Source organism: Labeo rohita, chromosome 21 (assembly GCF_022985175.1).
Source record: "Labeo rohita strain BAU-BD-2019 chromosome 21, IGBB_LRoh.1.0, whole genome shotgun sequence".
Lineage (NCBI taxonomy): Eukaryota > Metazoa > Chordata > Actinopteri > Cypriniformes > Cyprinidae > Labeo > Labeo rohita.
Genome location: NC_066889.1, coordinates 20,792,940 through 20,815,407, shown reverse-complemented (window position 1 = coordinate 20,815,407; position 22,468 = coordinate 20,792,940). Strand labels below are relative to the sequence as shown.

At 35.5% G+C, this 22,468-nt stretch overlaps 1 protein-coding gene across 2 annotated transcripts in view; it reads right to left on the bottom strand.

Annotated features, from left to right (window-relative positions):
- unc5da (unc-5 netrin receptor Da) overlaps positions 1 to 22,468 on the bottom strand; it is a 245,101-nt gene that overhangs the window by 14,493 nt on the left and 208,140 nt on the right. For both annotated transcript variants that reach the window (XM_051093816.1, XM_051093817.1), the window contains exons 10-12: positions 18,162 to 18,566; positions 15,880 to 15,964; positions 3,985 to 4,156 (exon numbers count right to left, since the gene is read on the bottom strand). In XM_051093816.1, the coding sequence (XP_050949773.1) occupies positions 3,985 to 4,156; positions 15,880 to 15,964; positions 18,162 to 18,566 (662 nt within the window). The remainder of the gene's footprint in view (positions 1 to 3,984; positions 4,157 to 15,879; positions 15,965 to 18,161; positions 18,567 to 22,468) is intronic.

Here is a 22,468-nt window from a genome sequence, read left to right as displayed (position 1 = left end):
CTAGTGTGGCTGAGTATAAACATATAAACACTCCAGTTTTCAAAAAGTAATAAAAAAAAAGTATGAAATTTACTATAATTGGCAAAAAAAAAAATTAACCTTTTAAAAAAATTATAAAGTGTTTTATTATTTTATATATTTATTTTAGAATCTTCTTTACTTCATACTTATAATTCAGTTATAATTTATTAAATGGTAATTATTGATATAATCAGGAAAAATCTGTATCTTATATTAATATTAATTCTATATTCTTTTAATTATAATTTATTAAATTAAATTGCAATATATTATTAATAAGGAAAAAAAACAATATAAATTGAAACAAATGAACATAAATAAAAAATCTAAACTAAAATTAAACTGTGCTTTGTGTGTGTGTGTAAACCCTGTTTTGTTAATTAAATGTTTTTGAACATTTGATAATAATCAGTACTATAATTATTGTTTTTGAACTCATCTTGAAAACCACAAATGTTAAATGTTAATTATAATTTATTCAATTAAACTGTAAAATATTATTTATATAATAAGGAAAAAAACACTATATAAAAAAATGGACATAAACATAAAATGTAAACTAAAATTAAACTTCCTTATGCTTTTTTGGTGTGTGTGGGCATGTGAAAACCCTGTTTTGTTAATTAAATGTTTTTGAACATTTGATAATAATCAGTACTACAATTATTGTTTTTGAATTGCCTTCCCTCATCTTGAAAACCACAAATGTTAAATTTTAATTATAATTTATTTAATTAAATTGTAAAATATTATTTATATAATAAGGAAAAAAACACTATATAAAAAATGGACATAAACATAACATTTAAACTAAAATTAAACTTCCTTATGCTTTTTTGGTGTGTGTGTGTGTGCTTGCGTGAAAACCCTGTTTTGTTAATTAAATGTTTCTGAACATTTGATTACGATCAGTGCTAGAATTATTGTTTGAATTACCTTCCCTCATTTTGAAAACAACCACAATTGTCAAATTCATGAGTGGCGTTACAGCTTCCCATTACCTTTACTTAACTGCAACACCAGTGACAAAAACTGCATTCCAACTTAGAGTAAAACAAATGCATTTTTAAAATTCAGCTAAAACATTTACAATTTACCATAAATGATATACGACATGCTGTAATGTTTATAGTACAAGTGTGATTACGAGACAACTTGGCTCCACATCCAAGAACGGCTTCCATGCTCTTTTGTAGAACACGGTTCAACTGCTTTTAATGCAAAGCAACTCAGCCTCGTTGTCATAAGCACTGACAGCTACTTACTTTTGGCAACCCTGAGGCTTTTCACAGGCCGCTTCACTTTATAAAATCCCCAGTCAGCATAAAAGTATATACACACGTTAGAAAAAGGTGAAGATCTTTAGCTGAAATTATGCTTTTTTTTCTTTATAGCTCTGCAGATGGAAGCACAGCTTGATTATTATTATATGCATCTGGTATTTGAATGTCAGGAACAGTGGGTGTGTAGCGGCCAGCAGGAACTCGGAGTCCAGGGTCTCCATTTTACCGTCTGAATATAGCCGAAGCTAAGCATAACTTTGCCCCCCGGAGCGACCTGAACCATTTGCGACGGCGGAAAGCTTGATATTTCACGTCTAAACACGCCATTGCACAAAAAGCATTGTCTATTACCCACAAATCAGTGGGTGCACATTAAAGTGTGCTTCCTGTCTCTCTCTCTTTCACACACACACACACAGTAAAAATGCACAGAAAAGGTGTTATTCTCAATTCTGCGAGGACATTACTCTCAGCCTGCCTCGCACTTGCTCCGGCATTATGCCTGCGAGAAAAAGCTCATTATTTCAAACAACCGTCAGAGGTCTTCGAGTCTTTAACATGGCATCAAAATGACTCGCTTGCACAGAAAGAAAAGGAGTTGATTGGTATTGTGATGTGTCTTTGAATTAGAGTGTCTGCGTTTGATTATAGACCGTTGAAATGTCAGGTCGCACACACAGGCGCTCGCAGCTACACAAACACAAACAGACACGGTTTCCCTAGGGTCAGTTTGCATCAGTGAGCTCCAGCTCAACTTTGATGAAGTTCTTTCAACATGTAAGAGCAGTATAAATCTTACTTTTCAAAAGAACAGCAAAATATCAAAGGGAAAGGACGGTGCTAATAAGAGAAGCACAGAGAGATGCTTCCTTAAAGTGGAAGTCGGCGACGAAGGAACACTGGTTGAAGAAGGTATATCTATTGATTCTGTCATATAGTAACCTTCAGCTTTCTCACTTCAGAATCTGTCATATAGTAACCTTCAGCTTTCTCACTTCAGAATGTCAGTTCTTTATAATTACCAGCACACTGCAGTTTCCCATTAAACTACATGATTTAGACTTTACACTCATTCAAGGTACGAAATAGCTTCACTATGTATTTTAAGAGTTATAAAGTGATAGTTCAATCAAAAATGAAAGTTCTGTCAATAATTACTCACCCTCATGTCGTTCTAAACCCGTAAGACCTTCGTTCATCTTCAGAACACAAATTAAAATATTTTTGATGAAATCTGAGAACTTTCTGAACCTGCATAGACAGCAAAACAACTAATACAGTTGAGGTCAAAAGTTTACATCCCACTTTCAGAATCTTAAAAATGTTAATTATTTGACCAAAATAAGAGGGATCACACTAAATACATGTTATTGTTTATTTCCCTTGTTTGTCCTGAACAGTTAAACTGCCTGCTGTTCTTCAGAAAAATTCTTCAGGTCCCAAAAAATCTTTGGTTTTACAGCATTTTTGTGTATTTGAACCCTTTCCAACAATGACTGTATGACTTTGAGTTTCATATTTTCCCACTGAGAAAAACTGATGGACTCATATGCAACTATTACAGAAGGTTCAAACGCTCACTGATGCTCCAGAAGGTAAAACAATGCATTAAGAGCCAGAGGGTAAAAACTTTTTGAATTTGAAGATCAGGGTAAATTTAACTTATTTTGTCTTCTGGGAAACATGTAAGTATCTTCTGTAGCCTCTGAAGGGCAGTACTAAATGAGAAAGTATGATATTTAAGCAAAATAAGAAAAATGTACACGTCTCCATTCTGTTCAAATGTTTTCACCCCCCGGCTCTTAATTTATTTTTTTTCTTCTGGAGCATCAGTGAGCGTTTGAAGCTTCTGTAATAGTTGCATATGCGTCCCTCAGTTGTCCTCAGTGTGAAAAGACGGATCTCAAAATCATGCAGTCATTGAAAGGGTTCAAATACACAAAAATGCTGGAAAACCAAAGAATTTGTGGGACCTGAGGGATTTTTCTGAAGTACAGCAGGCAGTTTAACTGGACTCATGGACAAACAAGGACAAACAATGGACTCATGAACAACTATCACTAAAAAAAAAACAAACAAAAAAAACATACAGCTGTGGACTATTCAGATAACAACACAGTATTAAGAATCAAGTGTATGTAAACTTTTGAACAGGGTCATTTTTATAAATTCTAATATTATTTTCTTGTATGGACTATATGTAAACATCTTTTATGTGAAATATCTTATTCAGGTCAGTACTAAATAAACAATAACATGCATTTTGTATCATCATTTGGTAAAACAATTAACATTTTGCAGATTCTGAAAGAGGGATGGCAATCTTTTGACCTCTACATTCAAGGCCCAGAAAGGTAGGACAACGTTAAAATAGTCCATGTGACATCAACCAGTTTTATAAAGCTACGAGAATACTTTTTGGGACTTTTTAAGGACTTTGTTCAACATTTTTTCTTTTCTGTGTCAATCTTTGATGCATGTTCATCGTGGTACTTCTGTAGCTTCATAACATCAAGGTTTAACCACTGATGGACTGTTTTAACTATGGTGAAGGAAGGCCTTACAGGTTTGGAACGACGTGAGGGTGAGTAACTAATGACAGAATTTTCATTTTTGGGTGAACTATCTCTTTAAACACTAACTTAAATAGTTAAAGATGCTCTTATGTCATTTTTCTTACCTCCCAGCTGTTGTCCTGGGTTTGTCTCTTAAGCTTGATATTCCAGTCTTCTGAACTGACATCTGCACAGTGGGCTATCGTCAAGGCAACAGGGCAGGAAAGGGTCAGGCCAGGAGGGCCATACGTTACTTCTGGACTCAAAAGTATCTCTTGACCTTCATCAGACAAAGCACTGAAGAAAAAGACAGAAAGAGAGATGAATTGATATTGTTTAAAAACAACAACAACAACAAAAAGATTCAATTAGTACTGTGACGCTGCTAATACTGTTAGTTCCTGATGATTAATCACTGTGTTTTTCTCATTTGTAAATGACTTTGGATAAAAGCATATGCAAAATGAATAAATGTAAAAAGTAGTGCTTCTGATTATACTTAATTGGCACTAGACTTCAGATGGAAAAACACAAACACACACACACATATGTTGGGTTTCCACGCTTTTTGGGGATACAGTAGGCGTAATGGTTTTTATACTGCACAAACCGTATTTTCTATCTACCTTCACATGAAACTTTCTGCATTTTTAGATTTTCAAAAAACTTTCTGTATGATTTATAAGCTTGTTTCCTAATGGGGACCAAAAAATGTCCCCACAAGGACAAGGATTTTGGGTCACACTTTATTTTAAGATCCAGTTCTCACTATTAACAAACCATTAATTACAGCTTTTGCCTCAATAAACTCCTAATTTGCTGCTTATTAATGGTTAGTAAGGTAGTTGTCATGCAGAACAGGTGCTAATACTAGTACTAACAAACTGCCAATATGTTAATAATAGGCATGCTGATAAGTAACTAGTTAATAGTGAGAATTGTTCCCAATACTAAAGTGTTACTGGATTTTGAATATTGCCATCTTTGTGGGAACATTTTGTTCCCATAACATAGGGTTTATCAGGACTACACACACACACACACAGAATAAAACACTAAAAATTGGAAATTAAATTTTTCTAAGGTCTGCCTCCGTTAGTTACTGTTTCTAACAAGCTTTACAAAATATCCCATAGAAATAAACTGGAGAGTTCAAAATGATTTTCAATGAAACAATTGATTGGATACTATCCTTACATGGGCTGGAATCAATAGCGACATTTATTTCAATATGTGGAAAAGGAAAAGAAAATAATACCGATTATGTCCTACATAATACTGGACATAATACTGATTATGTCCTCTCTGGGTACGTTTTAGGTGATCTGGCATTATACATTATACCATATTTTTGGATAATCTCCCAAAAACTGCATTTACTTCAACTTCTATCAATTTTCCAAACACACAGAAGAAACCTGAGGGCAACAACAGTAAATCTGAGAACTATAATAACTATACATATGAACTTTTAAAGGGGACGTTGGATTCCCATTTTTAGGGCCCTACGATTTCTGTGATGCGGAAAACGGAATCACGGAATCCAGTCATAAAAATGGAATTTACAGTTTAACGCAGAATGTCACGGAATTTGTCAAAGTTTGGATTAATTAATCAGAAATAGGTCAATTAAATCAAATTGCGATATGGACTAATATTTGTAAATATTAAGCCGCAAAATGACCATTTAAATATGAATTCTGCATGTCTATGTGTTAATGAATGGCGCAGATGCATGGTTTTGTTTACGACTCATACTGAAGCACTTGTGACACCTGCGGTGAAATTAGTGTCGGCAGTCTCACTAAATGAGGACATAAATACATGAACAACATCTCCAGAACTGCTCTGAGAGTCACTTCATGAGCATTTTACTATTTCATTTGAGTAAAAATGTCGTTATATCATATACACAGAAATTTAAAGGCATTCACAGCAAAATAAAAGTTTGGTTTAACGTGAAGACATTGTGGCAAAAATGCATTACTATTGTTCAGCAGAATGTATGTAATACTACTACTACTATTACTACTAAAATGATTAAAACCTTATTTTTAAGGAATAATCATATATTTATTCACTGTTTTAATTGTAATAGTAAATCCCCTTTATTTGCCAAACAATAAAATGTGTTTAACTTTCATTCATTAAAAGATAAATGAAATTAATGCTTTATGCCTTCATTTGACAACCAGAAAATTATTTCTCCATGTAGTGGACTTCTATGGTGCCCCCAAGTTTAAACTTCCAAAATACAATTTCTCATTTTCTCCTCCAACTTCAAAATCGCCCTACATCGCTGTTTTAACTTTTTTGTAAAGGGCGTTTGATCTTCTTTGCACTTTCACTTTGCACTTTCGAGTTCGCAAGCGCATTGCAGAGAATAGACAAGATGAGCGTCTGAGATTAAAAAGTATATAAATTGTACATTTTTTTAGAAAATAACTGATCGTTTCGCTATATAAGACCCTTCTTCCTCGACTGGGATCGTTTAGAGCCCCTTGAAACTGCATTTAAAAAGCATTTTGGAAGTTCAAACTCACAAGCGCATAGAAGTCCACTATATGGAGAAAAATCCTGGAATGTTTTCCTCAAGAAACATAATTTCTTTACGACTGAGGAAAGAAAGACACAAACATCTTGGACATTATCTGTAAATTTTTGCTCTGGAAGTGAACTTCTCCTTTGAGTTTCATGATTTTAATCAATTAGACATGATTTTGATTAATTAAAATTTTATCTAACCATTAAAATGGAGTCCAGAAAAATTTAAATGGAAAAAAACAGAATCCAGAAAAATTTAAATGGAAAAAACGAAATTTGGACAAAAATAAAATGGAATTTGCGAAAAAATTAAACCAATTTCATACATTTTGCACAACTTCGTATAATTGTTTAGAGTCTTTATGAAATGTCTACACAATACTTTGGTTAAAATTCTTCAACGGTTGTGTAAACAACAGCTTTTTTACCTAATCAAAAACAGCTCAGTTTACAGCAACCCATTTTGGCGAATGTCTCTTTAAATGATAATGAGCTACTGCTCACCCTGCCCCTCTCTTCTGTTTTTTGTGTATTTGGTGGCGTGTTACCATCAAAAATTTAACTAATCCACTAAGAAAATTAAAACTATGTTCACTATTACATCCAAATACAAACACCTGCATTGTTTACGGGACAGTCCGTCAGACTGCTTAGGTGCTTGATAATTAATACTGCTTAGGTTTTTTGGGTGTTGAAAAAGCATTTAAAGCAGCAGATGACTGTAGCATACCGATTTTTAGAGTTTAACCCTGTAATAACAGCATGGAGTAAAGCAGTGAATCTATTAATGAATTCAGTTTGATTTTTCCAAAAAGCTTCCAAATTAAAACCTGCTGTCCACTATTAAAATAAAACACAGATCAACAGAACAACTTGCATGAAACGCTCATGGGAAATCCTCGCTCAATATGTGCTGTAGTGTCAAAATAACATTATTGATTTCACCAGAAGCTTGCAATGTTGAAATAAATGGAATTAGTTTGGTTAATAAACACGTGGGGAAGCTACTGCGATAACACCATGAACAAACATTAGCTCAAAACACAAGCAGATTTGTTAATGGAAACATGCCAAGTAGCCACACAGCTCTCCTTGCAAACACAAACACAACACATTAGCCTGCAGACTCAGCACTAATACAGATATATTGTACTTTGTGCAGGTTGAAGTGATTCCAGAGGGCAGTTGGACTTGATCGGGTGTGGATCAGTCAGTGTGTGTGTGTGAGTTCACTGGTCGATGGTGTTGTTTGAAGTGCTTTCTGAGGAGCCTGGTGACATATTGAGACAGTTTGGATGTGTTAGCGTCGATCGATATGACTGCTGTGGATCCTCAACAAGGATTAGTCATCTACAGCAGGGGGAGTCAGGCTGGCCTGGTTGGCGCCATGGAGAACTAACACACTGACATAGCAGATTACATGAACCAAACACCTGCTATTAACAGAACTGTGTCTCTTTGCACAGAGATTCATAAGATTTTAATACTTAGGAGTGGTGTTTGTCCATGTAAAACTGTCTCTGCTAAGGTGAACTACTCCTTTAAACCTATAGATTTTGACAAAGGCACCACTAATAATGATGCTTCTGATGAACATACGGGCAGAATACCAAGTGTTTATTTTACATCCGGAGCCGTTTTTTACATTCTAAGCAGGCGGTGGGTTGAGACAGCCGTCCAATTACAGTGTTTGACACTGTACCGTACCAACAGGCCAGTCACTTAGCAGCCTTCTAATCGCTCGCTCACTGCATCGGCACTGTTTGTTTACATGTTGATTTATTTATATTGAGTAATTACCTGTTCCCTTCTAACATTCTCCATCTATTGGCATTGTATCCAAACTCTTTTGTGTCTGAAATAAAGGCAATTAACGCTGATGAAGCAGCTAAGCTTGTTTTGCCATTTGGGAAAGGAGAGAGAGCGTTACTTGACATTTACAGGCGTTTAATGAAACTCTCGCCAACACTGAAAAACATTCATGCACTAAAACGCACATCAAATGGAACTAAATGTCTCATATTTGCTGAAATATCAGGAACAGCGGCAAGCAAATTGAAAACAGCTGAAGGGGCCTCAGTATTGATTGATCTGGGTGAATCTGTGGATTCCCCCCGTGCTTTAAATAAACAGATTTATTTATTACATTGGTGTGGAGACCTGATTGCGATCAGAAGCATCACACCCCTTCAGATGTGGGTTTTGAAGGAGAAAAAAAAAATGTTGGGGCAAAAAATTGGTTTAGCAGGAGGTTAGTTAACTATGACTAAAAATAAACCCCTAAAAATCATTACTGAAAATACAATAAACATTAACCGAAATAAAATAAAATAAAATATAAAAATAAAATAGAAAAAAATATTTTATTTCAGCTTGTCACCAAGACAACATTCCCCATTTTTCCCCAAACTAATTCAGAACAAAACAAAATAAATAAAAAACAAAAATTATTTAACATGGGTAATGTAAATAATGGGTAAAATAAAATAAAATAAAATAAAATAAAATAAAATAAAATAAAATAAAAACCCATTTTTTTCTGGTTGTATTATCTTACCATGAGCACAACTGAACCCATCTGAAATAATAAAATAAAATAAAAATAAAAAAAAAAAAAAAAAATAAAATAAAATAAAATAAAATAAAATAAAATAAAATAAAATAAAAAAAAAAATAAAATAAAATCCTCACAAATTTCTTTTCCTGGTTGTGTTATCTCACCATGAGCACTACTGAAAACCCTGAAATAAAATAAAAAAATAAAAATAAAATAAAATAAAACCACACATTTCTTTGGTTGTGTTATCTCACCATGAGCACTACTGAACCCATCTGAAATAAAATAAAATAATAAAATAAAATAAAATAAAATAAAATAAAATAAAATAAAATAAAATAAAATAAAATAAAATAAAATAAAATAAAACCACACATTTCTTTGGTTGTGTTATCTCACCATGAACACTACTGAACCCATCTGAAATAAAATAAAATAAAAATAAAATAAAAATAAAAATAAAAATAAAAATAAAAATAAAATAAAATAAAATAAAATAAAATAAAATAAAATAAAATAAAATCCTCACAAATTTCTTTTCCTGGTTGTGTTATCTCACCATGAGCACTACTGAAAACCCTGAAATAAAATAAAAAAAATAAAAATAAAATAAAATAAAACCACACATTTTTTGGTTGTGTTATCTCACCATGAGCACTACTGAACCCATCTGAAATAAAATAAAATAATAAAATAAAATAATAAAATAAAATAAAATAAAATAAAATAAAATAAAATAAAATAAAATAAAATAAAACCACACATTTCTTTGGTTGTGTTATCTCACCATGAGCACTACTGAACCCATCTGAAATAAATAAAAAATAAATAAATAAATAACAATAACAATAAAAAATAAGAATAAAATAAAACCCTCACAAAGTTCCTTTCCTGGTTGTTATCTCACCATGAGCACTACTGAAAAAATAAAATAAAATAAAATAAAATAAAATAAAATAAAATAAAATAAAATAAAATAAAATAAAATAAAATAAAAATTCTTATTTTGGTTGTGTTACCTCACCATGAGTACTACTGAATAAATGAACTAAACTAAACTAAACTAAAATCGGTGATGCATGATGTCCCGATTTTTTTCTCCTCAAACAGACATAAGCCCAGCGACTGAACAGACAGAGAACAGACTTCAACAAATTAAAACCAAAACTGCTCCCCCAGGAAACCACCACAACAAGCTTCTTCATTGCATTTTGTGCCGCAGGCATTATGGCCTGATCAATATGAACAATTATCTCACATAAATCACCCTGCAATAGAGAAGGGAAGTGTCTGACTATAAAGCCCCATTCACACTGACAGCAATTTTGACACAGGAAATCATCAGGCTATATTTCTGATCGCCAGAAAAAGTTCATACAGTTGAATGCCGTAATGTTATTTATACTGGTAGGCTGCGTAACTGGACATACGTCTGGAAAATATTGCTGCTAAGATTATATCTGCCATTGCTTCATCACTATAAATCACTGTCAGTATGAACAGCCATTAAAAATGCAGTCTAGTTCTGTCAAAAGTGACTGCTAGCTAGAACGCAAAGGTCCAGTTATTATTCATATTCAATCAAATGTAAAGAGGAGCCGGAGACGCCGCGCTAATAACAAGGAAATGCAACACCTATTGATTTACACGTTTAATATCCGCTAGGATAGCAAAAAAACAAGTCTGCTTTCATTAACACGGTGTGAATCATTTCCTAGTAATACAAATGTACGGTCTGATGTCCAGGTGAATCCGTGGGGAAGCGTACAGGAGAGCTTTAAGCTCTGCAAATAGCCCAGAGGTCTGAGCAAACTCAATCCTATCACTGTGAACAAATAAAAAGAGTCTCTGATTGATCCTTTTTCATGACTCTGCTCTCTATAGCCGCTGTTATGAGGACTCTGGAGATCGTGCGGCTAAATTTAGGAGGTTCTGCAGATTGATTTCTGCTTCTCCCTCCTTCTAAACCCCCTCCCTTCACCTTCTGTAGATGCTTTGTGGTCAGATTGCAGTGTTGTGGATTGAATTTCTCCCCGCCACTCACCACAACTGTCAAAAGATAGGCTTTGACTGACAGTTGGGCTGAGCAGCTAGAGTTTGACTGACGGATAGCTGCGCGGCGGCAGTGTTGGCGCGTCGGATGGGAGATGGGGAAGCAAACAGCTCTGAGCTTATCGGACGCTAGCAGGTACCTTCATCTGCGGACTTGCTGAGATTGAGGGTTTCATCTATGAGCGCTGAAGAGTCTCTGAACACTCGTGACCTTTGATCTCTATCAATCCCTGCGAGGCTACGACAGCGACTGAGGATTGAGAGCGAAGCGAAAGGTGTCTTCCGTCTGATTGTAGGTGACATTCGCGAGTTTTACAACTTTAGTTTTAAATCCTCACTCGCTGAAGTTTGTGTGTAGTTTTTGGAGGGTTAATCCCAGAGTTAAGCAGCTCACCAGAACAAAGCAAGTAGCACTCTGGGAGATTTCCACTCTTGAAACACAAACTGCGTTACGATTTATAGCATTGTCCCTAAACAGTGTTCATTGCTTCCTACAAAGTCAGCAAGAAATATCTGTGCAAGTTCACCTTATTTGACAACATATGTCTATTTGGAACAGCATGCAACATCATATAATAATTATCTAAGTACAGTTGAGGTCAAAAGTTTGGAGACCCCTTGCAGAATCTACAAAATGTTAATTATTTTACCAAAATAAGAGGAATCATACAAAATGGATGTTATTTTTTATTTAGCACTGACCTGAATAAGATATTTCAGATAAAAGATGTTCAAAAGTTTACATACACTTCATTTTTAATACTGTGTTAGTACCTGAATGATCCACAGCTGTGTTTTTTTATTCAGTGATAGTTGTTCATGAGTCCCTTGTTTGTCCTGAACAGTTAAACTGCCTGCCGTTCTTTAGAAAAATCCTTCAGGTCCCACAAATTTTTTGGTTTTTCAGCATTTTTGTATATTTGGACCTTTTCCACCGATGACTGTATGATTTTGAGATCCATCTTTTCACACTGAGGACAACTGAGGGACTCAAATGCAACCATTAAAGAAGGTTCAAATGCTCACTGATGCTTTAGAAGGAAAAAATATGCATTAAGAGCTGGGTGTGTAAACTTTTGAACAGAATGAAGATGTGTACATTTTTCTTATTTTGCCTGAATCTGTTTTTTCCTCTTGGTACTGCCCTTCAGAAGCTACAGAAGATATTTACATGTTTCCTGAAAGACAAAATAAGTTAAATTTACCCTAAAAACCCTTAAAAATTCAAAAAGTTTTCACCCCCTGGCTCTTAATGCATCATGTTTTCATCAGGAGCATCAGTAAGTGTTTGAACTTTCTTTAATAGTTGCATATGAGTCCCTCAGTTGTCTTCAGTATGAAAAGATGGATCTCAAAATCATACAGTCATAGTTCAGGGTTCAAATACACAAAAACAAAAATTTAACTGTTCAGGACAAACAAGGGACTCATTAACAATTATCACAAAAAAAAACCAAACAAACAAAAAAACCACACATCTGTGGATCATTCCGGTAGCAGTAATCAACTTGTTGAAATTAAAAGTTTATTATGAAAAAGAACAGCTGAACATCAGTTCATAAATAAAATATATAATTGTTTGAATAAAATATTTTGTTAGAATTGTTACTGGCTTGAGTTATTATTTAGGAATAAATGTAAAATGCTTAAAAACACTAAACTGATGAGATTTATACTTGGTTTGTAATAAAAAGAATAGCCTGTTAATTGCATTATTAATGTAAAACTACAATATAGATTTTTGTTCATTTTTACAATGAACATACATGTTATTAGTTAAACCAAGCTCTAAAATACTTCAGTAGAAATTCTGAGCTAAAATGTTTTTTTTTTTAAGTCCTTATCATTAATCTTAAATTAGTAAACAATCAAGAACAATCAAGAGTCATGTAAATTAACTGGTTAAAAACAGCAGGAACCCTGAAGAACACTCAGTTCCTAAAACATCTTGATTCCTCTAATTAAATGACTTTATTCTGATTATAATTATTTTCTTTTTTTTTAAGTTGCAGAAACTAAGAGTGTACATAGATTAAAAAACAAAAGGGCAAGGAGGGTCTTTAAATATTGTTGTAGAGATGGTGGACCTTGGAGGCAAAAATGCTGATAACCACTGATTTAGCATGCTCACATCGTAACGTGATGTCCACAGTGCTGGTCTCAGGTCGAGTACAGTGCCATTGTTTCAGAGTCACCATCTTTTTTCCCCCTTGTTGCGACAGGATGGCACAGCTGGCTGATAACCTGCTTGACTCGGATGTGTTTAACCACTCTCGCACACAGGCCCGGCATACTAACGCTATAAAAGTACACGTTTCTAAATGAGCCCCAGGAGAGCCGGTCGCACCTAGCTGCCTTCAACATACAGGCCTGCTGTCGTAACTACAGCGCTACCTCTGAAACATAATGCCAGCTCTCAGCAGAGAGCGGGACTGACTGACTGCTGGATACAGCAAGCGGGGGCAAGATTGATGGTATGAATAGAAAACTGAGGTACAGAAAGTAAGAAATGGGAATAAAATGGAAAGTGCCCTACTGATAACGCCAGCATGTTGTGTTTTGGATGCTGGTGTGGTACCTATATGACCACCTTGGCCTATCAGTTTCACCAAACAAGACACTGCCGGATGGCAATTTACTTTTTGCTAATGAACAACATAGCTAGAAAAGTTCACCAGCTGGAAAAACATCAAACCAGCAGTTTGTGCGTGAGAGAAAAGCTTATTAACATTACCTAGTAAGCTGTCTTGATGCCTACTGCCTACATAATTATTTTGTCTTGTTTTCTAGTATAAACATCTAATCATTCTTGAATCAAGATGCATTTACTTCACAATTAAAATGACTTTAGATATTAAGTCTCGTTTCTGAGAAATTTATCAGAATTTTGTTAGTTTTCGCTTAAAACGAGAAAAAATATCTGCCGAAGGGGTAAGATATAAATAATCTTAATTCAAAGGCAAAACAGGATTATATTTTATCTTGTTTTAAGCAAAAATTAACAATTACATTTTTCAGAAAACAAGACTTAATATCTTAAGTCACTTTGCTTCTCAAGTAAATATTCTTATATCTTGATTTAAGAATGTTTAGATATTTGCAATGGAAAACAAGACAAAAGTACTAACTAAGGACATGTTCACACTTGGGGGCGGTCATGGCCTAATGGTTAGAGAGTTGGGCTTATAACCCAAAGGTCACTGGTTTGATTCCTGCACCAGCAGGAATTGAAGGTGGGGATTGTGAATGAACAGTGCTCGTTCCACCTTCAATACCATGACTGAAGTGCCCTTGAACCCCCAATTGCTCCCTGGGCAATTGTGTGTGTGTGCGCATGTGTGTTCACTTCTCACTGCTGTGTGTATGCACTCATGATGGATTAAATGCAATTTAGACTATGGGTCACCATTGCGTTGACGTTGCGCTTTGGGTTTAGGCGTCCATTTTTCCGGCTCGCAGACCCTTCCCGATCCCGTCCCCCGTTTTTTTCTCCCACCTCGTTTCCTGTCTAAATACTGTCCTATTAAATAAAGGCAAAATGCTAAAAAAATAACAAAAATAAAAAAAACAAAAGCCAATGGAAGAGCAAGCTTGCTCTTTTCTCGACACTCATACTGTTGCAGCTGTTGTTACAGCAAAAAAGTGCCCTTGTCAACTTTATCTTGTCAAAAAAGACGACAAGTGTGAACATGGCCTGAGAAAATCTTTTTTTTCCCCAGTTTAAAATATATATTAACTAAAACCATAAAAACCCACGTTTTGTCAAAATAAACATTAACAAAAATATTTCATTTTCATTTAGTTTAACTTGGTCTACTAAAATAAATAAAAACTCAAATGAAAATACCCCAAACCCAAAATCTAATAATAATAATAATAATAATAATAATAATAATAATAATATATATATATATATATATATATATATGACTGATAAAGTTTTGTCTGTCATCTTCTATGCATACTTCATAAAAAAAAAAAAAAAATTACCTTTTATATTACCTACTTTTCAAGGAAAAATGTCTCGTTATTAAAATAACTAAAACTCAAATAAAAATGAATAAAAAATATATAGATATATTACCTGAAAACCTACAATCTAATAAAAATGAAAATTATGAAAAACATGTTTAACAAAAATGTTAAATATAAAAATAATAATAAAAAATTATATTAATTAAAGCTATAAAAGCTATAATAGTGTTTTACACTATTCACACTAAACCTAATGGTCATTATTTTTGGTCAGTTTGTTTTTAAATGATTTTTATTGATATTTTCCAGTACCGAATGACTGTGCTTTTGTCCATCATCTATGTATTGTAAAAACAAAACATCTCATTATCATTTAGTTTAACTTGGTGTACTAAAATAACTAAAATTAAAAAAAAAATCGAAAACTAATAAAAATATATAGATATATTACCCAACAGTAATAAAAATGAATGAATGAATAAATAAATAACAAACAACACAATTGAATGGTATATATATATATATATATATATATATATATACATACATACATACATACAATAATAGTATTTCAGTAAACCTAATGTTCAATGGTTTTGGTCAGTTTGTTTTTTGAGTATTTTTATTGGTATTTTTCAGTAGTAGATAACTGATAAGGTTTTGTTCACCATTTTCTATTTATTTCCCCATGTTTGTTGCAGTTCTCCTCAAAAGACCTTAGAATTTGGCGAAAATTAGTTATCTTACAAGACAGCATAATAAAGTTGGATCAGCCTCCATGTCGGGCCTTAAAATTCTCTTTCCGTAGGCAGTTCTGTAGGTTGTAGAACAGAGCAGAAGAGCGAGTCGAATACAGTCTCGATTTTGTGCATCAGTGTCCTGGATATATTACCTGGAGTCCTGCTGGGTAATGCTCATGTACAGTTCCCAGGTTGTGTCCTCTTCAATCGCACCGTGCGGCACCAGCAAACTCACACCTAGCCGAAAATAAGACACACACACAAAACCAAACAATTTATATGATCTGACAACATGACGGAATGGGACTTGGATGCTAAACTGGAACAAACAAAGTTCCTCTTTTGGAAACACCCTTAATTTCCCAGAAGCCCTTTCAGCAGAATGAATAGTTCACAGTGTGAGCCTGGAATTTGTAAACAGCAGAACATTCTTCTTGTGGGACTCGTGCATGACAACATGTCGTCTTAAAAATCAATTCAAAACCTCCCTTTACGAAGGCCTGTGTACGAAGCACATGTGCACACACCTTGTGAAGTGACAAGGCGCCTGTAGAGTTGTTAGAGTCACTATTCGGCTGTAAAGGTCTTAAAAAGGCTGAGCGAGAACTCCAGCACGCTTCAACAGATGCACTAGCCTCTAACCTTTCTCACACACTTCTGCCAGCCTGTCAAGGCTCTTTACTGCATGTGACAAGATCAGAGGTGGAAAAGAGCAAGGGAGTGTAAAGGAGGCAGAGGGAGAGAGAGATGGACCCTAGAGACTCCTAAATCAATGCCGCCCTGCTGGTCTGTCTGCCTCTCTGTCAGTTGCCCCCTCTCTCAGCCACTGGGTGCTGTGTGCACAGCCTCACTAACGCACAGCAATGCTACTGGATATACTGTGCGTCAGAGAGAAAGACATGAAAAGAGAAATGGAGAGAGAATAAAGAAGAGACTGGTGTGTGTGTGTGTGCATACTAGCTTGTCTCTGCCTAGACCTATGAAGTAAGTTATTTTGGTCTAGAAACACCCACTTAAACAGGACAATGTAAACAACCAATCACATAATGATGGTAATATTTCTATGGTAATTTACCATAGAAATAATATGTTTTTTTTAATGACGGTTATGACTGTTATGGCACCAGCTGTGGTCCGATCCCCTTAAAACTTTGCATGCTTGTTTAGAATTAGCGGTCACATGTGCTCACCAGGTTTTGTGAAGTTTTGAATTTTCCTTTAGGCTTTATAAGATTTTGGGTAAATATGGATAGGCCCCTTTACAGCCTCCCATTTCAGGTAAAATTCAAACATATTTCGGATAATTATTGTACTATAAAGTCCAGAGAATTGTGCTGTAGTGTTTTTTTTCTCTAGACTCAGTGAAAAACCTAGGACTAGCTCGCAAAGTAGTTTTTTTTTTTTTTTTTACATATTCTCAGTCATTTAACAAATGATTTGTTTGACAGCAGTGGGTCTAGAGGCAAAGTTTGCCGGAATGAGGAGTTCTATCGTATGATATGACTATCATGCGTATGTGCGAAAAAAACTTGCACCGTACAATCGTTTAGGCCCTTGAAAAATGCAATGTCGCCCCCAGTGGGCAATTTCTTTTAAATTTCTCTCCCCTCTGGGGCCATGAGTCGAACAGGCCCACTGAGTTCCATTCTGATCGGCCTCTGTTAACCTTGTCGAACAGCCAATGGTGGCCATGTTTTTTTTTTTAAATGCAGACACTTTTGATACTTTGGACCAAGACTGTGCACACTGATTTTCATGTTGGCAGGACAAATGGTTTCGCAGTTATAAACGTTTTTATATTTTTTCCTTGTTATAGCACCACCAAGTTGCCAAGCTCCGTGATTTTTTCACCATTCAACATTCACTCTACAGATAATCTTTCTGTACTGGTTTGATTTAGATTGGGCAAAAACCTAGGACTAGTTCACAAAAGTAGATTTAAAAAAAATGCAAAATACCTGAAAATTTTGCCAGGCTCATGATCAAATCTGAGGCATGTATTTTGTCCGGTGTGGGCCAAAAAACACTTGAGCCTGTGACTGATGGTTTAGGAGTTATGAGCGTTTTTATTAACTTTGATCGCTGTAGTGCGCATGTCAGGCCGATTGGGGCGAGCCTTTGTCACGTTGTAGGCGGTGTGAGTACTACCATCCCTCCAAGTTTCAAGTCTCTACAACTTATGGTTTGGTCTGCACAATCACTTTTACGTAGAGATCGCTGATCTGTGACCATTCTAACAATTACAATAGGCTTTCAGTGCTACATGCATGAACCCCTAAATATTACATAATACATGAAATGTTAAATAAAAAAATTAAATGTATTTTAGATATTTATACAACAGTTTTTTTTTTGGTTCTCGAATCTGATTTATACAGAGTGCGTGATTCCAGTTTCTCCTTTAAACTTTTTACAACATGCATTAAACAAACACCTGCATTGGGCACCACCAGCCGTCCTCCGCCGTGCCCGAACACCCCGCTGGTCCTGAGTGGTCGCTTGCCAGTCGTCATACTGGAAACCAGCGCTGGCTGAACAGGAGCCAGCTGGCTCTTCCCTCTCCCACCCAACGTGCCTCCACCTCCTCCGATCTCCTGCACCACACCGCGAGGAAACGTTTGTGAAGGTGCTTTCGCATGATACTCTGCCCTCTCAGACACACCCAGGGACACCATAAAGGAGCTGTGAACTTTGACCTTGAGGTCAGGAAGGGGGTCGAAGAGCGCAGGTTCAGGGATGAGCTCCTTCTCCATGGAGTCAGGGAAACAGATGGGGCCGGTGTAGGTCCGTGACACGGTCAGGTCTGGTTGCATGGAGGAGTTCATTAACAGAGGGTTACCTGGAACACAAAGTATGGTAGATGCTCATTTGTTTTGTCTCAATCTATTATGAAATTCAAAAATCCATTTAAAGGGGACACCGAATGCAAAATTCACTTTTACACAGTGTTTGCGTATATATGTGTCTTAGCAGCGTGTGGACACAACCACCCCAATGCTAAAAAGCCATTCACTCCTTCTTTTAACAGTCTCAATTATCATTGTAGGCGGAGCCTGAGCAACATGACATCATACTGCTCAGGCTCCGCCTACAATGCCTGATGGACTGTCCTGTATTAGCATATTTCCATCCTCAGCCAGTTGTATGCTCAGAACCACTGAGGATGCAGCAGATTTGTTTTTGATGATAACACGCCACAAAATAAACAAAAAATGAGGTGCAGGGTGAGCGGTAGCTCATTATCATTTAAAGAGACATGCACTGAAATGGGTCACTGTGAAAAGAGCTGTTTTTGACAAGGTAAAAAATTCAAAAAAGATTTCTACTTTTCATCTTAGACATCCTTGGATTGACTCAGACACAGCTTGAAACTCATGTGTGTTTCACAGGTAAATTGCAGTACTTTTGCTAACAACATTTTTGAATGCTAGATCTTTGTTTATACATTAGTGCTCAACTACAAGCCCAGTAGCATCTGTACATTAGGCCTACCATTCACATAACGTTTTGATTTTATGCTGAAGAACAGACCTTCACATGCTCACCTGAAAGATATGCAGGTTTCCAAGGAATTCAAACATCCATCATTCAAAAAGTTGTCTACTGTACATTTCTGGGTTTTGCATGTTTGTTTAATAAATCATCTAATATTTAGCAGACATTAAATATTTACTGAACATTAATAATTTAATAATGCCTTCAGTTACCAATACAAGTGTACTACTCTCAGCAACTTTTAACACAGTTCAATCCATTCTGAAGGATTTTTTTCCCCACAGTAATATATATATTACCCACATATATTTCACACAGTAATATTATATTTTAAAAATTGCCTTCAATGTTTTCGGAGATGTGAGCTCCAGGATGTCATTGGCCGTATTATTTGGCCAAAGACAACATTTGGCCAAGATATACCTATTTGAAAATCTGGAATCTGAGGATTAAAAAAAAATCTAAATATTGAGAAAACCACCTTTAAAGATGTAAAGTTTTTAGCAAAGCATATTACTAATCAAAAATTAGTTTTGATAAATTTACGGTAGGAAATTCCCAAAATATCTTCATGGGACATGATTTTTACTTAATATCCTAATTATAATGAAGTAATTTTGACCCAAACAGTGTAATGTTGCCTATTGCTACAAATATACCTGTGCTATTTATGACTGATTTTGTGGTCCAGGGTCACATATATATGTGACGCGATCTAGGAAAACCCAGCACATGGTGAATTTTGGGGTTTTCCCAAGAAATCCATTTCCAAAACACTACCTTTTTTGTTAAGGGTGTTTGATCTTCTTTGCATGTTCACTTTGCAAAGACTGGGTCGGAATTTCTGCAGTGATGTAGGATGATTTTGAAATGATTTTTGAAGTTGAGGGAGAAAATACGATTGAGTATGGAGTTTTTCGACATACCCTAACTGTCTTGAGTCAGCGTTTGAGATTAAAAAGTATTTAAATTGTATTTTTTAATGAAAATAACTGATCGTTTTGCTAAATAAGACCCTTCTTCCTTGGCTGGGATTGTCTACAACCGCATTTGGGACTGTTTAAAGCCGCATTTAAATTGCATTTTGGAAGTTCAACATAGGGGCACCGTATCAGTCCATTATATGGAGAAAAAATGCTGAAATGTTTTCCTCAAAAAACAATTTCTTTACGACTGAAGAAAGAAAGACATGAACATCTTGGACGACAAGGGGGTGAGTACATTATATGTGAATCCTTGTTTTGGAAGTGGACTTCTCCTTTAACGTAAGAGAAAGACAGTCATTTCTGCAATAAATCATTTTTCTGCACTAAAAAAGTGAATCCCGCCAAGATATTTTTAGAGATGATAGACAAGATGTTATAGAATAATAATTTAATGAAAACCTCATTTTGACAAAAAATTTACATTCCACCTATTCTTCGAATTTACTGAAAACGTCCCAGCGCGACATCCAACGGGTTTTCCCAGATGGCATCACATATATATACACATACACTATAATTTAAGATATTACTTTTTAATAGCAGTCAATGGAGAGAGATGCTTTCCAGACGGTGCGCGACATCTGCCAGGAGGGTCTAAGTGAATCACGGTAACCAGCCAAACCTTGATGTGTAGTCCTTATAAAACTCTTAGCATGAAATTGAGACAAAAACATTTCTTAAAAAGATGAATTATGATGAAAGCGAATGTCTCCAGTTATCAAAATGTATATCAAGACAAACGCAACAACAATCATTCGATTATTAGAAGCAGCTGTTACAGAAATGTGAAGTGATCCCACTTGTTTCATTATGAGCTCTGCTGAGAGCTCTGACAGATCAGGCAAACGCATCACACTCACACAGACACCCCTCAATCTGTTTTATTCATCAAAAAGCGACGGCTGAACGAGAGCACTTCCCTAAGAGAGGTGGCGAAAAGAGGTGTGAGAGGGACTCATTTTCTCTTTCTCAGATTGGACTGAGGCCCAGGAGAATAGACTGCAGCTCGCACTTGAAACCTCTCCTTCGGCAGATCCGTTCAAAATCTAAATGTGCGAGAGTTGTCACACAAGGCTAAAGGTTCCGATCTCCATGACAACAGTTGTCTTGCTTGATACGAGTGTCTATCAAAGTCGTTCTCTGCTGTACGCGTATTGGCAGCGCTGTCAAAAATCTGTCACCTAGGCAACACGGTTATTGCAACGATATTTCAACAGTTTTGTGGAGTCGTAAATGCATCAGCGGATGAGACGAGATTTCCATAGTGATCAGATCTCTAGGCAAATGTATTTAAAGTGAACTGCATCAACTAGCACATTTCAATTCATTAAATCCAACTATCCATTCATCCATTATTATTGCTTTTCAGCAAATCAGTTATGACTACTAATGTCGCCTAATTAATATTCAGTCTGACTGATATAGTTCATAACGTCTCTTCCCTCACTTTTTGGATCCATTTATCCATCCATCATCCGCTTCTAAGCATTTGACGGGTACGCTGTGGCATCTATCACCTCACTGTGTTGAGCTCCTCAACGAGCACTTTAAAACTTCCTGTCGAGACATCTGGTGATACGCGTGCGTGTTTGTGTGTCTGTAGTGATGGTGGTGTTTAGTGGGCCGAGGAGAGTGATAGCACTGTGAACAGGCCCTATTACTGAACAGACAAGCAAGAGAGAACTAGTGCTCCGCTCTCTGCACCCCTCCATCAACATCAATCTCTTTTTCTGGGGGCGTCAGATGGGCCAAAGGAGAGCAGAACAGAGACATGGAAAGTAAATCAACTAACACCCTCTAGCTCGGGTTTAGAGCACAGACGCAAAGTGACAAGAAACAGAGTGAGGTGAGGAAATGTTCTACAAGAAAAATCACAAGGAATGTTTTTCCTAATCAGGTAAATGGGAAGCAAAGGGCTCTTAAAATTAATTATATTTGAATTATGTATGTATACATATAGAAAGAAATTAATACTTGCTTAAATTATTCAGCAAGGGTGCATTAAATTGATCAAAAGTGACAAGACTTTTACACTGTGTTATATATATACACAGTTCCGGTTCTCATGAGAGCACCTGAAGATTTGGTTTGGTGCTCACACTGCACAAAGTGTGACCCAATAAATTTAACTATTAAAAAAATAGTAATTATTGCACTTTAGTTAATTAAAACAAAATAATAATAATAATGAAATGTGTGATAACAGGCTCTTATTATATTTTATTAAAAAAATGTGTATTACATAAAACATATTTTAAAC